Below are 17,012 nucleotides of genomic sequence, written 5' to 3'. Positions count from 1 at the left end.
CAAAGGGGAAGGGGTACATGAGACTGCTCTGATTCTTTGCTACTTCATGCCACCAAGAATTAACTAGATTTAGCGCTGGTAGAGATTCTGGGCTAAGGCAGCAGCACAGCAACTGAAGCTCAGTGGCCCCGGTACCGACGGTAACAAAGCAGTGATAATGGCTGACGTCACCTCAGTCCATCAATGAAATTAAAGTACGAAGTAGTTCACACCCCACTTTGGGCACAAACCTGAAAGTGCATGGACATACCAGACCCCATGTGAAGCAAGTGGAAGGCTGCAGTTACAAAGGGAAAGATGGACAGATGTTAGGAAATGTCTCTTCTTTACTTACTGCATCTGTTCACTGCCCCAGGGAATCAAGAATCCAGCTCACTAAACAATCAAGCCTTATACTTAGTCGTATAATGGAAAGTAACATCTATTTCATCACTCCCCCACCCCACACAAATCTAATTATTTTAAATACTTGGGGGAAATTTGGTTACACAGGGCGCAGGTAAAATAAAAGTGCTTACGGAAGATAATAAAATTCAATCCCAGTGCCCACATGGCAACGTTCTAGTGGATATTTGTAGCACAATACAAAAATGTAACAAAATTCAAGACTCCGTATTAAAGATGTGGGACTTGGTTTATTCTGTTTGGACCTCATACTGTGGGAGTTCAGATGGGCCAAGGTGCTGGATACAGGATGAGTGAGGTTTTCAGGTGACATGCTTAGAGCTAACACCATTCACTACTATGTGCTTTCTGGTTTGCATTACCTTGCCTTGGGGCTAACGATATACAGCAAAAGGTCTCTGGTACTTGAACAAACTCTACCCCTGACAGAGTCTGGTAAGAGAATTCTATCTCATTTCCATGTAAGTCACATCTTACTCACAGCTATTGAAGGATGGTATATTTACTAGGTAAGAGGTTTGCGTTCGCACAACTTGGAGAAAAATCACCCACGAGTGTTCTCCAGATAGTCTGTGATAAGACACCGGGCTGAATTATCTGAATGATCTTAGGGGACATTTTTGAGACAAATTTCCTGCATATGTGGGTGTGTGAGAAGCTGGGTTCGAATGTCTTCCTACAGCTCAACCTGACTACCAGCTCCGGCTCTTCAATGGCATTATCACCACACTGGGCAAAGAGGAGAGCGTGGCACCTCCTGCCGTGTCTCCAGGGAGGGAAGATTCAGCGGGTCGGGGTGACGGTTCAAACTCTGGAGGGTAATACCCTTTGAACTCTCCAGGCTGAGAAAGAGTGGGGTGCTCGTCAAGTTGCTCAGGAAGCACATCGCCAGCTGGTTCTAACTGGTTCTGGTTCTAACTGGTTCGGGGGTGCCGCCCTGTGTTCTACAGCTCTGCGCCTCCGTCAGTGTGTGGCCCCCGCACATAAGGACAACACTGCACACACTCCTGTGCTCACTTCCGCCAACAGTAATCACTCACGGAAGGTGAAAAAAAAAATGAGGAAGCTGAAAACATGGAATATTGCACAATTCACAATCAAAGGCTCACGTGCCATTCCATTATAATCCGCAAGTCCAGAATCAACTTTCCAGAAAGTTTACAGTGAGAAATGGCAGTGGGAAAATGGCAGTATAGAATGCATTTATGATGGAGAAAGTACGGGGGAGGGGAAGAGATGCAACAATAATTTGTAAATTATTGAAAAAGGAGTAACGGTGCTCTTTAAATACAGTGTTTTTGCAGGGGGTAATATAAGAACATATTAACAAGCACGACTTCAATTTCAGGTCCAATTCTAACAAGCTGGCATTAAATGGCACTTATAGAAAACGAAATGACAATTATGCCCTTACCCTCTGTTTTCTTTGAATCATTCCCGACGTTGGACTGATCCTTCTTGTCTGCCTTATTTTTACCGTCTTTCAAGTCACCTGCAAGTAAGAAACATGACAAAAACAGAAGATGTAGACCCTTATGGAGGAAGTTATAAATATCCTTAAACCTGTCCAGATAAAAAAATAAAAAGGAAAAAAAGTACAGCATCATTTTAGTCCCCAGGGGGTACACATCTGAGTTAAATACCCTCCAAACCACAGACTAGGTCTTGGAAATTAAGGGTGAAAGTTCCTGTTAAACAGGGTTGTACTTGTGTCAATGGTGTTTGTCCTCAGGAAGGCAAATTACTTCATGGTCAGGCTGTGTGGAGTGAGGAGAAGCCTGGGTTAAATGTAGGTGATGGCAGTTAACAGCTTTCTAACTTCCACGTGCCTCGGTCTCTGTATCTGCAGAAGGGGGTGTTAGCACCTACTTTGTAGGCAGGAAGACATGCAGGGACAAGTGAGCTTCAAGTGTCCAGTGTGGTATCTGACAACACTCAACGACAGTTGTTATTGTTCTAAAACAGTTATCGGTGACATTCTAATTCAGGAGTTTGTCGAAATGTAATTTGTAAAAAAACCCAAAAACACAATGCATACAAATACTGAGTGCAAATGGAAAAAAACATTGAAATTTGTGAGGGAATGAGTCAGATAGTAAGGAGGGTTCCAGAAGTATTTAAGGAACTTGGTATTTAAAGGCATTTTAGACATATGTTAAAATAAGATTGCTAGGTTAGAGACAAACCTGGTTATGTCCTACAAGTCAATAAAACCATAACCTTTGGGGTTATCTCCTCTACCAGCCAAAAATCTACAAGTTAGCATATAACTTCACAGTACCTGGGCTTGAATCAAATAGTAAGTGACAAAGTGAAACAAAGTCACGCTGTCCTAGAATACGGGTCAGCAAATTATGGGCCCTGAGCATATGTGGCCTGCTATCTGTGTTTGGAAGTAGAGTTTTATGGGAACACGGCCATACCGATTCTTTTGTGTACTGCCTACGGCTGCTTTCACAGCGCAGTGGCAGAGCTGAACAGCTGCAAAGGAGACACACACACCCACGACAAACACTCCCTGAGCAGGTCTGCTCAACGGTATCCAGTGTGCCACTGGAAAGCATGACACCCCTCTCCCCAGCATTATTCTTTCCAATTTTAGACAGTTTTCTTACCAAGTACTAATAGCTTTCTTTTTAGCCTGAATAAAACCAAGGATACCTTACCACTAAAATACTGGTGCTTATCGAAGCAAAAAGAACCTAGTAATAATTGCAACCAGAAAGGAGAAAGCAGGGCCAAAGATATATGGATCTGTTTTGTTTTCTTTGTGCCAGGAAGTGTGCTGAATGCTTCACAGACATCACTCCATTAAATCTTCTAACAGGCCCGTTATGAAGGTGCTACTATTGCAAGGAGGCAAATCCATCAATGTTTAATTCACTAAATGATCAGTCTGCTGAATAACAAACTCACCAAATGGTTGAGGATGTTTTTCCTCCACCGCAGCCACCCTGTCACACATTGGTCAGTCTTCATACTGAGGGCAGTGACTGCCCGCCTGCCTGTGCTTCGCACACTACCCCTCCTCTGCCCCTGACCTTGCATGTGGGTCTCCCCCTGGCAGCAACGCTGTTCCTCTTGTCTACTATAGACCTGACATTTGTCCAACAATTTTGGACAAATAGCCAATTGATCTTTCTACAAAGTGATTTTGCTTGAATCCACTTGTAAAGAATTGACGTGCAAATTAAAACCACAATGAGATACCACCTCACACCGGTCAGAATGGCCATCATAAACAAATCAACAAAGTGTTAGAGAGGATGTGGAGAAAAGGGAACCCTATTGCACTGTTGGTGGGAATGCAGACTGGTGCAGCCACTGTGGAAAACAATATGGAATTTCCTCAGAAAACTAAAAATGGAACTGCCTTATGACCCAGGAATCCCACTGCTGGGATTATACCCTAAGAACTCTGAAACACCAATCCAAAAGAACCTATGCACCCCAATGTTCGTAGCAGCACAATTTACAGTAGCCAAGTGCTGGAAGCAACCTAAGTGCCCATCAGCAAATGAGGGGATCAAAAAACTATGGTACATTTACACAATGGAATACTAAGCAGCAGAGAGAAAGAAGGAGCGCCTACCCTTTGCAACAGCATGGATGGAACTGGAGAGCATTATGTTACGTGAAATAAGCCAGGCAGTGAGAGACAAATACCATATGATCTCACCTTTAACTGGAACCTAATCAACAAAAGAAAAAAAGCATGCAAAATGTAACTAGAACCTAATCAACAAAAGAAAAAAGCATGCAAAATATAACCCAAGACATTGAAATTAAGAACAATCTGACAGTAACCAGAGGGGAGGGGGGAGGGGACAATGGGGGAAGGGTTTTCAGGAACTACTCTAAAGGACACATGGACAAAACCAAGGTGGGGGTCGAAGCAGGGGAGGGAGGTGGGTTTGGCTGGGATGGGGGTGAGTGGTGGGGGGAAAATGCAGACGACTGTAATTGAACAACAATAAAATAATTTTTCAAAAAGAGAACTGACGTGAAACTCCTATCATCTCCATTCTCTGGCGATGGAAGCCAGAGCGTAAACAGAGCCACGCACCAGGACAGACACAGACGGGTCTGACTGCAGAGGCCAGGCTCCCAACGGCTATATTCTGCAACGTCCCGACGCAGCTCAGGATTTAGATTTCAAGCTTCTGTTGATGTTGCCATTTCTAAATGCCTTTGAAGGCCCTCGGATTTATAAACGGTTATCTAAGGCAAATTCAAGACCAGTTTTGGCTGAGGTGTATTCTACAAAATAAGTACTTTTAATGAAACGTGACAAGTCCTAAGCTAAGTTAGAAGTCAACGAACCCTCCTTTTTCCTCTTATTCTTAATTCTGAAATGGGAGGTACTGGCTGGAGGCAAGGAGGGGAAGGGCAGGGCACAAACAGGGGGAATTTAGGGAAAGGATGTGGTCACTACCCACTACCACCACCAATGGTCAAAATAGATGAATTCCACCCGAGGTCCAATGACACAGGCCATATCCTTGCTTGTCCCTGTTGTAAGGAAGGGGAGATGGACGCAAGGATCTTGAGCCGTGTAGTCAAACTAATTCCCTGCGGGAAAATGATCTTTCTTGACGAAATGAGCCTTCAGACCCCTAATGCACTTAACCTTTCAGGTTGCCCTGGACTGCGGCTTTACCCACAGCTGCGGCAAGATCAGATGTCTTCCAGAAGTCGGCAGGAGCGGTTCAACTTGCCAGATGCTAGCCAGCAGGCCGAGGCAGCCTGCCTTCCCCTCAGTCAGGGCTAGGGAGGCTGAGGCAGGGATGGGCCCTGAGGGAGACCAAAACTTAGGAGATCCCATAAGCACTGCTGGGGGACCAAACCCCTAGAACCGCACTCGGCCAGTATCCCTCAGTTCTAACCTGGAAACATCTTGGGCAGCCACAAAGAAGGGTGCTGGAAAAGAGTCCCACACTTGTTTGATGATGTTCCTTGAATGAAACCCATTATGTACTTTCCCAAGGGTTGTATATGGAATAATGGCCAATGTGAGCTGCTACTCAATAAGCAGGGTGAACACAACAGCCTTCCTGTGCCCTATAAATCATTTTAATTAGGCTGCCGTAACACAGTCCCGCACCACCACCAGCCTTTCTGATTATTGCTCTAAATTGATTTCTTTTCCCACCTCTCTTTTTATATTTCATTTTGAAGGGAAATGGCAGACTTTCACTCACTTTGGAAACTATACGCAGTTGTGAAATCCACTCCAGCTCCTGCTTTGTTTCAGGCGCCCCCAAGCCTCTTCAGGATAAATCACTGCCCCCTCTGCCCACTCTGGGTATTCGTTCGTCCCCCTCTCATGGAATCCACAACCCTCTTTGTGACCAGGAGGTTCACGTCCATTGGGTTCTCTCCCTGCCGGGACCAGGATTGGCAAACTGCAGCCTGTGGGCCAAACCTGGCCTGGTTTCACGTGACCCACAAACTAAGAATGGTTTTTTAAAGTGGTTAAGGGGAAGAAAGAAGACTATGTCACAGCATGTGAAAATTATATAGAATTCAAATTTCGATTTTCACAAATTAAGTGTTATGGGAACAGTAAGCGTTTGTGTATTACTTGTGGCTGCTTTCACACTGGGATGGAAGCATTGGGCGGGTGCCATGGAGACCGTGTGGCCTGCGAAGCCTGAAATGTTTACTGTTGGTCCTTTACAGGAAGAGTGTGCTGACCCCTGAAACAGATGGATGACGAGGCTCCCGGGGACAGCTGCTGAGCCCCGAGAGCTGTCCTATTTCTCACTCCCCCAACGGCACCAAGATGTGAAGCTGCAGGGGCTGACTGTGGAATACCAGACAGGGGCTCCGGTATTCCACAAAGACCTGAATCTGACCCGAACACCCTCCTTACTGGTTCCTTGACCCTAAGCAAGTGATCTAACCCCTCTGAATCTCAGTTTCCTCACCTGCAAAAAACCCCAAAAAACAAACAAAACAGCCCATGGGAATGACTGTGTGTCCCGCACAGCACGGTCAGGGTTTTTAAGTGACTTAGTGTACATGAAATCTCCCGAACAACGTCTGGCACGTGGTAGCACTCATTAAATGTGAGTGATATTATGAGGACTGATTGTACTAGGGGAAAGACACATTTAACCCACGCTCCGAAAATAAACAAAGTAGAGAAGGAACACGTCTTGCCTCTCTCACCAGCCGCTCTCTGCTCCTCCTTTGTGAAGGACAGACTCATCCTGAAACAGCAGCTGCCTGCACAGCTCAGCTGTGTCACCCATTTGTCCAGCTCCTGTGCCTCTGAGGTGTGTTTTCCATGAGTCTGCTGGGTGCTAGGTGCTGGGTGCTGGGTGCTGGGTGGGGGTGGGGGTGAGGGGTGGGTCCCGAGCCCACCAGCCCTGCCAAGGTCTGATTGGCTGAGCCCAGTTTAGGGCGGATGTCTGAAGAAGCCCATGTGCTCAGCAGACCAGGTCCACGTTTTCCAATTCAGCTCCCATTCTAGTGGAGCTAATACTGTGAGCACTAACTTTCTGAGTCTGGTGCCTCTGTCGGCTAGTTCTGAGCCTGGAAGGGGAAGAAATATTCCGCAGAGCTCCCTAAAACTCCAACAGGGGCATCATAAATTCTTATTAAACTGAGCATATTTTCTGGACTATGATGCACCTAAGTACAAAGCAAAGTAGCTACAAGCAGTTTCTGGAACCAGGCTGCCTTCCCTGATGCCTACAGGGGTTATGGGGGTTACCTGAGGCAGTTTATGCAACATCCTTAGAACTTGACATGGGATATTATCCATAATATAGGCATTAAAATATTGTTTTCTGATTACGCGTTTATATATGTTAATTGGAAAAATAATTGGGAAGAGTTGTGCTAAGCACTTTCTCCATATCGTTTACCCAGGCTGCACAGAACAAAAGCTAGAACACCTGGCCCTAGCAGGCAGGTAAGAGAATAAACATGTAAGGAGAGAACTTAAAACCACCTTTGGTATAGAGTTAATAAATGATATTTATACCACTGTTGTTGTTTTGGCTGTCATTATTACTGAAAGCTCACAAGTGGCCCATAAAAAGCTTGCAGAGAGAGTGGAAGGTTAAGGAGCCCAGCCGAGGCCACCAAGAAGTGAGAAGCACAGCTAGGACTTGAATCCAGAGGAGCGTCTGTTTTACTGCGAAACTCCTTGCAGCAACCTGACACCTGAAAGCTCTAGAGACCAAACTTCCTGCCCTTCCCCAGACAAGGTAACCCCTTCCATGCCACTGTGTCTCTGCCTGGGGGGATCCCTGTGCCCCATCTGGCCAGAAAACTTCAGGACTTCAAAACGCAGCTCGGACATCACCTTCTCCTGAAGCCTTCCCTGACATTCACCTCAATCCCACAATCCTCTAACCCAATAGCACCCGTGTCTCTTTCACGTGTCCCTTGGGCATTCATCATCAATGCCACCACTGTTACTTGCTCACGTTGTCCTAGAATTACCTCTAAAAATGTCTACATCCCCTATGAAATCATGGACTTCAGGTGGCTTTTCCATTTCTAAATCCCCAGTGCCCAGCACGGCGCCTGGCACACAGTTGTTACTCAATCAATACTTGTTGCATTAAATAAAGGAAACCGGCCACTGTTTGCACTGGGGTGACTGGCTCATCCCAGATTACCTGAGACTGTTCCAGTTTTAAAACTGAAAGCCCTGCCTCCCAGGAAACCCCTCAGTCTCAGGAAAGGTGGGCTGGCCGGTTATCCCAGTACGTATCCCAATTCAGCTGCAGATACATGGACGTGAGCTATAGGAACGCGCCATCAGCAGACTGAGGCCAGGGCCTGCCAGGGGAGAGTGGACACGGGAGACTGACCTTCCAGTCACCCTCTGTGGCCGCAAGCACTCAGGAGTGTGCTGGGATCGCTCGTAGTCATTTCCCCAGTGGGCACACAGGCACCGGTCAGTCTCCAGAGCAACAGGGAAGGGCCCCAAAGGAATAAATCTCCCCCAGCAAGAATGGCCAGGCTGCTCCTGACCAGGTGATGATGGAGCCACAGCCCCGGGAGGCGGGGCCAGCAGCAGCCAGACACGGGGGCAAGCCCCGCCCTGTGAGCTATCCTCCTTGGCAGGCACAGTGGTCCGCCAGTCCACTCACCCTTCACCGTGTCACTAACGCCTGGAAGCGAGCCCTGCCCCAGGGCAGTGCCACTCACCATTCTGTTGCTTTTCTCCTGATGACTTCTCCACTTTGGAGTTTTTCCCACGAGAGTTGCCGCCTTTGTTGGGGCGCGTCCCATTGACTTGACTCTGAGCTGCCCCGGACGTCTTCTCAGCCCCGCCAGCCGCGCCGTCCTCCGCCTGGTTCTTGCCTTCCGTTTCTTTTTGCTTCTCCTCGGCCGCCAGGCGGGCCTTTTCCTCGGCTTCCTTCTTGGCCTTTTCCTCTGTGTCCAGGCAAGGCAGGCACGGCATGGAGAAGATAAAGAGAGGTCACGCCATTAGGAGAATCGAATCTTTGCCCAAGACCTACTACTAGCACTGGCAATAATATGCTGAAGTGACTTAAGGTGCTACTACGGTGTTTTGGGTTTATTTTTCACAATGGCATTTATATCCAAGAAATAAATACAGTTTGGTCACAGTTATGTTAATTCTGGAATCAGTGGGTTAGAAGAGGGGATGGGGGGAAAGTAATAATCCTAATAAGCAATAAACCAATATTGAACCTCTGCTGCCCTTATGTGGGCCTGGCTCAGATGTGCTGCTTAGTACAGGGTGAGATTTTCATTCATCCTTTCCTCGACTCACCCATCCACCCATCCAAACCAATGCCCTGGCCTCCACCCCCCCCGGACAAAACGAATCAGATTCTGGAGGGAGAACAGCAAAAATAGGATATTGTAAATGCTCTCCAGATGATTCTAATACAGTCAGGGTCAACAAGCACTGATTTAAATTTAAATGACTGCCACTCAGTATTTTGTGACATTCTACTTTCCCAACAGGGTGTATTTCTAATTTACAATGAAAAGGTAAATAAAGATGTCTTTACCAAATAACATAATTACGTGCATATATCATACACTATGTCTCCTGACTTCTACAGAAGGTACAACTAAAGAGTAAACGAATGCACTTGCAGGAGAAGACGGAGAGCTGGCACACTCTGCAGACTGCAGGCCACAGAAGGCCTGCCAGAACGTTCATCCAGACTTCCTCCCGTCCTTCTGTAGCGCCCCAAGGACAAAGGTCAAATGTCAGCTCCACCCCGAATTCCCAGGGCTTGGCACAGCAGCTGACACACAGCAGGTGCTCTTGGAGCATTTGTTGACTAAATGGAATGTACTCGATGGGCGTGACTCACCCTCTCTGCCAACGAGCCTGCCTTGCGCACATTCTAGCATCAGCAATCGAGGCTGGTGTAAAGAACAGAAAGCGTAGGAACACCGAGTCCTCTCCTGACGGGGCCAGCCACCTGACAAGGCCAGCCACCTGACAAACGTTGCTTTCCTTAGCCACTCACGTGGTGAGGAAACAAATGACTGTTCCTACTGTGCAGAGAGGGAAACTGAGGCTGGGGGCAGAGAAGTCATTCATGGATAAAATAATGCCTAATCCTGTCATGGAACCTCCACTGAAACTGTGGCAAACTTTCAACATTCAAAACATCCCCGAGTTAAACATAATTATGGTTAAAAACTGAAGATCTTAAAGTCTGGTGTGCTGTAAAAGACCATCAAACATTATCTGAGCAAGAAAAATTCATTTGACAACTGAGTCAGACCAATTTTCTATGGGAAATCTAGCAAAAATATGAAAACCAGGCAGGGGGCACATTTCAGAAACAAATCTGTTTTTGCTCAACGACAGCTGACAGCAGGCAATTAATATTTAAATTAACGAATGGTAGCTCTCACAACATCATAATCAACTACACGACTCCCTTCCCTGCAGGAATTGCGCTCCACAAGGGCAGCTCTGCATTACCCTCCACTTTCTCTACTCCCTCCTCTTCCTCTTATTTCTGAAATAGCTAATATTAGTGTGGTCAACCACGAGCACTCAAAGTGATACCACTCAAAATAAGTAGACAGAAACCAGCGTACCCGCAGTGAGAAAAAAGAAATTACATCAACAGGAGACAGACCTGTTCCACTGTCATCAGATTCCCTTATATTTTCAGGGTGAAATTATTAATATACACAAAATTTTTCTCCAATGAGAAAAAGTCGGTGAGAGCACAATTAATTTCTATGTGCTAACAGATTTCTGCGATGGCATATGCGCAGAGAATTAAATTTCCGGGTCTTAGATTTGACATCCTCGGCACCCTAGGCTTCTAGACTAGCAGAAAGCAAGCGTGTAGTTCAATCCCATCTCAGACTATCTGGGGTGTGACTCCTTAGGACATGGCCGAACGGAACCAGCTAAAGAGTTAAAGTGCAGCAGAGCCCTCCCCATCCATAAGTTACGATACTCCTGAGAGCTGCTTCCATCCCACACTCAACATCCGTACGGTGTCAGAGAAATACATCGATTTCTTCATTTAATTTGCCTTTCTGGATAATGTGACTATAGGGGCTCGGTTAAAATAGTACTGGGCTAGTTATCCCTTGGTATAATTTTCTGAAATGACTACTTAAACTATCTACAAACAGAGAGAGAGAGAGAGAGAAAGAGAGAAACTACTAACTGAAAACATAACCAAAATACTATATGAATTTTGAACTCTCAAATTATGTACAATGACAACAGAAATGTACCCCCCAACATCTAAGGATGCAGGAGGTGTCCCCAGGCCCCTTCTAAAAGTAGTAGCCAAAGACATGCTCCAGATGACAGAAAAATTCAATATGAAAAACTTAAGAATGAGGAAAATATGTTGTTCAATAAAACTAGCAAACCTTGGTGTTTAAAAATAATTGTTGCCAAGCTAGAAATAAAACTTGATGCAAATATTAATAATAATATTAAAGCATAAGTTAATTATAAGATAACAGTTTACTTATAATCACCTAGATTGAAAATCTCATACTTTTCAATAAAAATTAGTGGATATGAAGAAAATAAGTAAAAATTCAATAAATTTCTCAGCATTTGCAAGGAGTATCACTACACACTATTTGATGTTTACATTGATTGAAACATAATTCAATAAAAAATATGATGGTAATATCTAGCAAAACAGAAATAGAATGTATTTTAAAAAAACCAGAAATAAAGTTAAAAGACATATGGCAAATAGGTAGGCCAAAAATTGCAAGATATTTTGTCACCTGAAGAATTACCATCCTTAATATGTAAAGAGCTATTATGAATCAATAATAAAAACATTAACATCTTAATAGGAAATATGAAGGGGGAAAATATAGGAAAAGAGGTATTCTCACTATACTACTAGTGGGAGGGAAAGTTCTTTAAAAAGAACTTTCTGAGAAAAACTTGCTAATAGATATCATGCTTTAAATTTTTTTTCATTTACTTTGACAAAATAATTCCATGTGTAGAAATCTACCCTAGACAAGTAATTGGGGGTAGGCTCAGAGACTTTGGACTTGCATGTTCACAGTGATGTTACGTACAATAATAAAGAACTGGAAACAAAATGCTCAGCGGAGGATGAGTCAGCTATGGGGTATAAATGCATGGGAAATCAGAGGAAGAAGAACCACATCAGAGTTTCACCAAGAGTTATATCTGGCCAGAGAGATTGTGATTTTTATTATTTTCTCTCTCTATTTTTTATTTATATACCAGCATTACAACCTAAACATAAAGTATTCTTACACTAGAAAAAAAGGTTTAAGAAGCATTATATAATGAATGGAAAATTATAAACATTGATCAGACCTGCAAAGTGTTATACCTTTGCACGTTTGTCTGGGAATAATGATATTTCAGCTCTAGGAGCTATAAAAAAACACTAATTTAATCTTTCCTAATAACTATGCATTCTGGCCTACCTAGCTTTGTAAATCGCATTGATTAATAAAACCAAGACTTTAATCCGATCCCATCTCTGATTAATTTAATAGCCACATATGTTCCCCCACCTCCCCAGGAAGCTTTCGTGAAGTCAGGGTTTTCTAAAAAGAGAACAATGAGCAAAACGGCCTGGGATCAGCGAATCAAACTGATGACTAGCGGGAAAACAGATGCGAGCTGGCGTTTCTTCCCACCAGTCGCCAGCATTGCTGGGAGGCTGAAACATTCGAGTATTAGTTATAGGTTCGCATTTTACCACCGTCGCCTTAACTTTGCATTCGACCTTCCTTTCCTCTCTCAGGCACTAGCCCCGTGCAGGCTCTGGCCTCTACGCTTCACATACACATATATTATTTCTTTGCATCAGCTTTGTTATGTATATTATCACCCCCCAAATGGAATTTTCTCAAAGAGCCAAAGAGCAGGAGGCGAGTGGGGATTCAATTCTCCCTTACCCCACTAACTGGAGTTTGCTTTGATAACCAAAGGATCCTCCCACGAAATACACATAACCTGAGGCCTGCCTATCCCCTTTCTCCCTGCTCCCCATCTCTAAGTATTGCACAACACCTTCTTCTAGGCTCCTGCAAATCCCGGCTACACAATGCCTTCCCGAACACCTCAGGCAGGATGAGGGACAAGGCAAAATAGCTTAAGCATTATCTCTATCGGCATACCTAATAGATTTAAAAATTATTCGCTGTTTACCTACCCGTCCTTTATAAAGGGCCAGTTCTCCCTTGGTGAAGAAACTGTCTACTGCTCCCCCAGGCAATTAGTTGCAGGAGGTAATTTTAGGAAGCCAGATAATTGCAAACAAATGACTTTGAAGTACCTCTTTAAATTGGGTGTTGTCAGGAATTGGGTTTTCCAGTGTAATGAATGTAATTGATGACAAGTGAGGGCTTCCTTCGAGCGGCTGCCATTGCGGCTGGCAGAGCCTGGGCTGTGAGAATGGACTACGAGAGGCTCCTTCTAAAATATGGAAGAGGCATTTGCTCCTCCAGAGTTCAGGGTGCAACATTTGTCCCGAAATAGTAAGGGTCCAACGATGCCTTTAAAGCACCATGAACAGAAACCTGTCGCCCCACCTGAAAAGGGCAGCTGCCTGGGTGGGACTTTGTGGATAAGTCACAGTGGTTGGCCTTTGAATCACTCCAACTCCTGGGGAGGTCTCCTCTCTCCCACACTAGCAGCAGCCCCTGATGTCCGAGAGACCGAAACAGCCAGAGCTGCTCTGCCAGTCCCTCCTCCCTTCCGCCCTAATGCGCAGACCGCGGGAGGTGAAAGTATGGAACATTGTGTTTGGGGACAAAACCCGCCTTGCCTGCAATGGGTCTCTCAGGGCTCGTGGGGGCAGCAACAAGTGCCACGCCTTGACTGGACTGCCATTCTTCCTTTGAGAGAAACTCTGTAATGATGTTCCCTCCCCCCAGGAGACTGTGAGTTTTGACGACAAGGAAGTCTATTCCTTATTGCCTTCACTCTTGGCGCAGGACCTGGCACGCAGTGGGCGCTCCACAGATGTTAGCAAAAGACAACTACTGCTGCAGGCAAGTCCCCAGAAATCACTGGGGTCAGCCCCTTCACTGAGCACCAAGAGCCATCCACACCCCTGGAATCGGGCCTCCTGGCTTCATACACCTCATCTCGGGGATGTGTCCTCACCTAGACTACGGTGTGGGTATACAGTGTGTGCTCATCCTATAGAACATGCTCCCCCAACACAAGCACACGTATGAACACATGAACCTCAGCTTCCAAGAAACCCAAGGATAGTCATTGTTCTGCGTATTGTACCGAGAGTCATGACTTTTCTGATCTGAATTTTGATGGTGTTCACTTCAGCCAATTACTATTTACACGCAAGTTCCCCTCATCTCAGAAGATCGGTCTGAGTAATGAGATGGGAAATCAAGAACGTGAAAGGAAGATCAAAATGCATGTAAGAAAATTACAACTCCTGCTGTCCCAACACAGTGGCTGAGGCGGTTATTGGACAGGCTTTGCTTAAATAAAAGGAGGAATAGAGGCCCCATAATTGTGCCGCATGATGTGGAATGAGAAAGACAGGATGGTCTAGCAGAAACCAAGAAGGAGCAACACCCGTCCTCTGCAGAATCTTCAGACAAGAGGAGCTTAGTCACAGAACAGGAGGGTTACGCGTGGAGGTCTGCATCGTTCTCCCACGCACCGAGTTTTAGATATACTGAAGGTCAAAAGAGGGTGGAGGCTTCTTCACCAATTGGTAGGTACAGAATAGTCACAAGGTTGTGAAGTTCAGCATAGAGAATATAGTCAATAATATTGTAATAACTATGTATGGTGCCAGGGGGTACTAGACTTATCCGGGGGACCACTTGGTAAATTACATAATTGTCTAATTACTATGCTGTATGCCTGAAACTAACATAAAATGATACTTAAATGTCAACTGTCATTGAAAAGTAACATTTAAAAACGAGGCTCGATGCTAACATTCAGCGATCTGAATCTCTATCCTGAGATCCCACTTCATTTGCAGCACCCATAAGGCAGGGTGGTACTGCTTGTGATATGAGTGGGTGCTTAGTGGTGTGGACAGGTCTACTGGACAGGTTACCTTTGGGCACCTTGGCCTTCCATCGCTCCCGATTGACGTGCACGACCTCAGTCCAAGTGACTTTAAAGTTCTTACAGTCAACAGGGATGACGGAATTGTTGATCGGGGCACTTCCTTCCGAGCCAGCGCTCTTGACACCTGATCGCTTTGCATCTGCCGAACTGAGGCTGTTCAAACTGGAGGACGAGAGAAAAATTACACACACAAAATTAGTCTGTCAAGATGGACCAGAAGGGGAGGGTTAGTGTTTGAGAACTGTATGCCCATGGTTAACACTCATCAAGTTATGGCCCTGAAATTCCCAGGTCCTGATGGGTCCACATTTTCTCAGATAAAGAAACTGAGGCAACGTGCCTGAGACTGCACAGCTAATAAGTAATGGGATCGGGATGTTTAAACCTGCCAGGAGCAGAGACGGAATGAGCATGGGGAGAGATGCTATCCTAGGTACCTGCCTATCATAATTTAGACCATGGTCGTCCCCTTACAGACCAGCCTGGAGAGTAGAAATGGTACAACTTCTACTCCTCTGGGGAAAGGAAAAGGCAGACATCTCCCTTACAAGAAGGAGGTAGGGCAAACACCACTATGAAATACACCCCCACCCCCTCCAAAAGAAGAATCCTATCTTCATGGATAGGCCAAACTGACCCCCAGCCTTCAACCTTCTCCACTGACCTTGAACGCCTCTGCCCTGTCCCACCAGCTTGGGACGTTTCATCAATGAACGGACTCACGATCTTTTCAGTCATGTCCGTGAGCACAGTGAAGGTGGGCTCCACGATGAAATCAATGAAACCTGCAGAGAAACGACGATGCTCCATAGAAACGACATAGTAACATGGGCCTTTCCGCACTTCCCCAGGGAAGCTAATGCGTCTTGTCTTTTAAAACTCACCTGCGCCGGACCTCCCGACCAGATCAGGAGAGGGCAGGTTGGTCTTAGTCATTTAATACATTCCTTCATTTGAATATTGCCACTCAGCTCCATTTCTCCTACGGAATTTTCCTGACTTTTTAGTAGATAGCTCAATAAAGTGCTTAAAAATACGGATTCAACATCCTCTATGCAACGAACAGCTGCATACGTAGTTACATGTAGTTACACATATATAATAGTTATACATAGTTCTGATAGGCACTACGCATAACGTAACCTGCCTGCGCTCAGTTTGCAGGAGAGATTAAATGACTGCAAAAGTGACCACTAGGGTCTATATGGAGAGAAACAAAGGAGAAGCCAAATAAAGGTCCCTGGGAAGGTAAGGGAGGGAGGGTATTTTCCCTCCTACTGAGAGGGCTGCAAACAGCTTTATGGAGGTTGCGATGTTTGAGCTGAGCCCTAAGGCTCAGGGAAGGGGTGGAATAAGCAAAGTGACAAGGATGGGAGAAACTGCAGGATGCCTCTGAGGAATGACTGGGGCTTCGGGATCCTTTTGGAGTCGGGTAGGGAGCCCCCAGGCAGGTCATCGTCCACTCAGCAATGTCTGGCTAAGGGGTTGGGACTTTGATGGGCGATAGAAGCCCCTCAAGATGTTTGGGCAGCAGCATAATAACATTTTTAAAATGTTCTTTGGGATAATTAATCTGGCGAGATGAATGGGAAGAAGGAGGGCAGGAGGGTCTGAGGCTGGGAAATCATTTTAGAAGCTGCAATAGCTCAAAGGAAAGGTAAGGGGGGGTGGGATCCAGTCCCACTGGAAGTGGGACTTCGAGACACACAGATACAGGTGCACAGCCGCCGGGGGTGGGTACTGCCCATGGGTGGGGTGTGCCAGAGACCTCCCACAGCATAGCAGAGGGAACATAGAGGATCGGGGAGTGGGAGGCTGGGGAGAAGGACAGTGGGCTCAGTTTGAGATCGGCTGACTTTGAGGTACAGGGGACACATCTGGATGGGAGGGGCAAAGAGAGTTGGAAGAAACAGAACTAGAAACTGGGCGAGGGGTCAGATCTGGAACTGTGCTTCTGAGAGACTGCCATGCTAGGGAGACAGGTGCTGTCGGGCTACCATGACTGCCTAACAGCTCAGAGAGTTCCCTGCGCTCTGTGACACATCAGGAG

At 45.7% G+C, this 17,012-nt stretch overlaps 1 protein-coding gene across 10 annotated transcripts in view; it reads right to left on the bottom strand.

Annotated features, from left to right (window-relative positions):
- PDE1C (phosphodiesterase 1C) overlaps positions 1-17,012 on the bottom strand; it is a 420,549-nt gene that overhangs the window by 41,583 nt on the left and 361,954 nt on the right. For all 10 annotated transcript variants that reach the window (XM_053926165.2, XM_053926166.2, XM_053926167.2 and 7 more), the window contains 4 exons: positions 15,627-15,747; positions 14,949-15,124; positions 8,578-8,805; positions 1,820-1,897 (listed from right to left, as the gene is read on the bottom strand). In XM_053926165.2, the coding sequence (XP_053782140.1) occupies positions 1,820-1,897; positions 8,578-8,805; positions 14,949-15,124; positions 15,627-15,747 (603 nt within the window). The remainder of the gene's footprint in view (positions 1-1,819; positions 1,898-8,577; positions 8,806-14,948; positions 15,125-15,626; positions 15,748-17,012) is intronic.

This window comes from Desmodus rotundus, chromosome 6 (assembly GCF_022682495.2).
Source record: "Desmodus rotundus isolate HL8 chromosome 6, HLdesRot8A.1, whole genome shotgun sequence".
Taxonomy (NCBI): Eukaryota; Metazoa; Chordata; class Mammalia; order Chiroptera; family Phyllostomidae; genus Desmodus; species Desmodus rotundus.
This window is presented reverse-complemented; position numbering and strand designations above follow the sequence as displayed.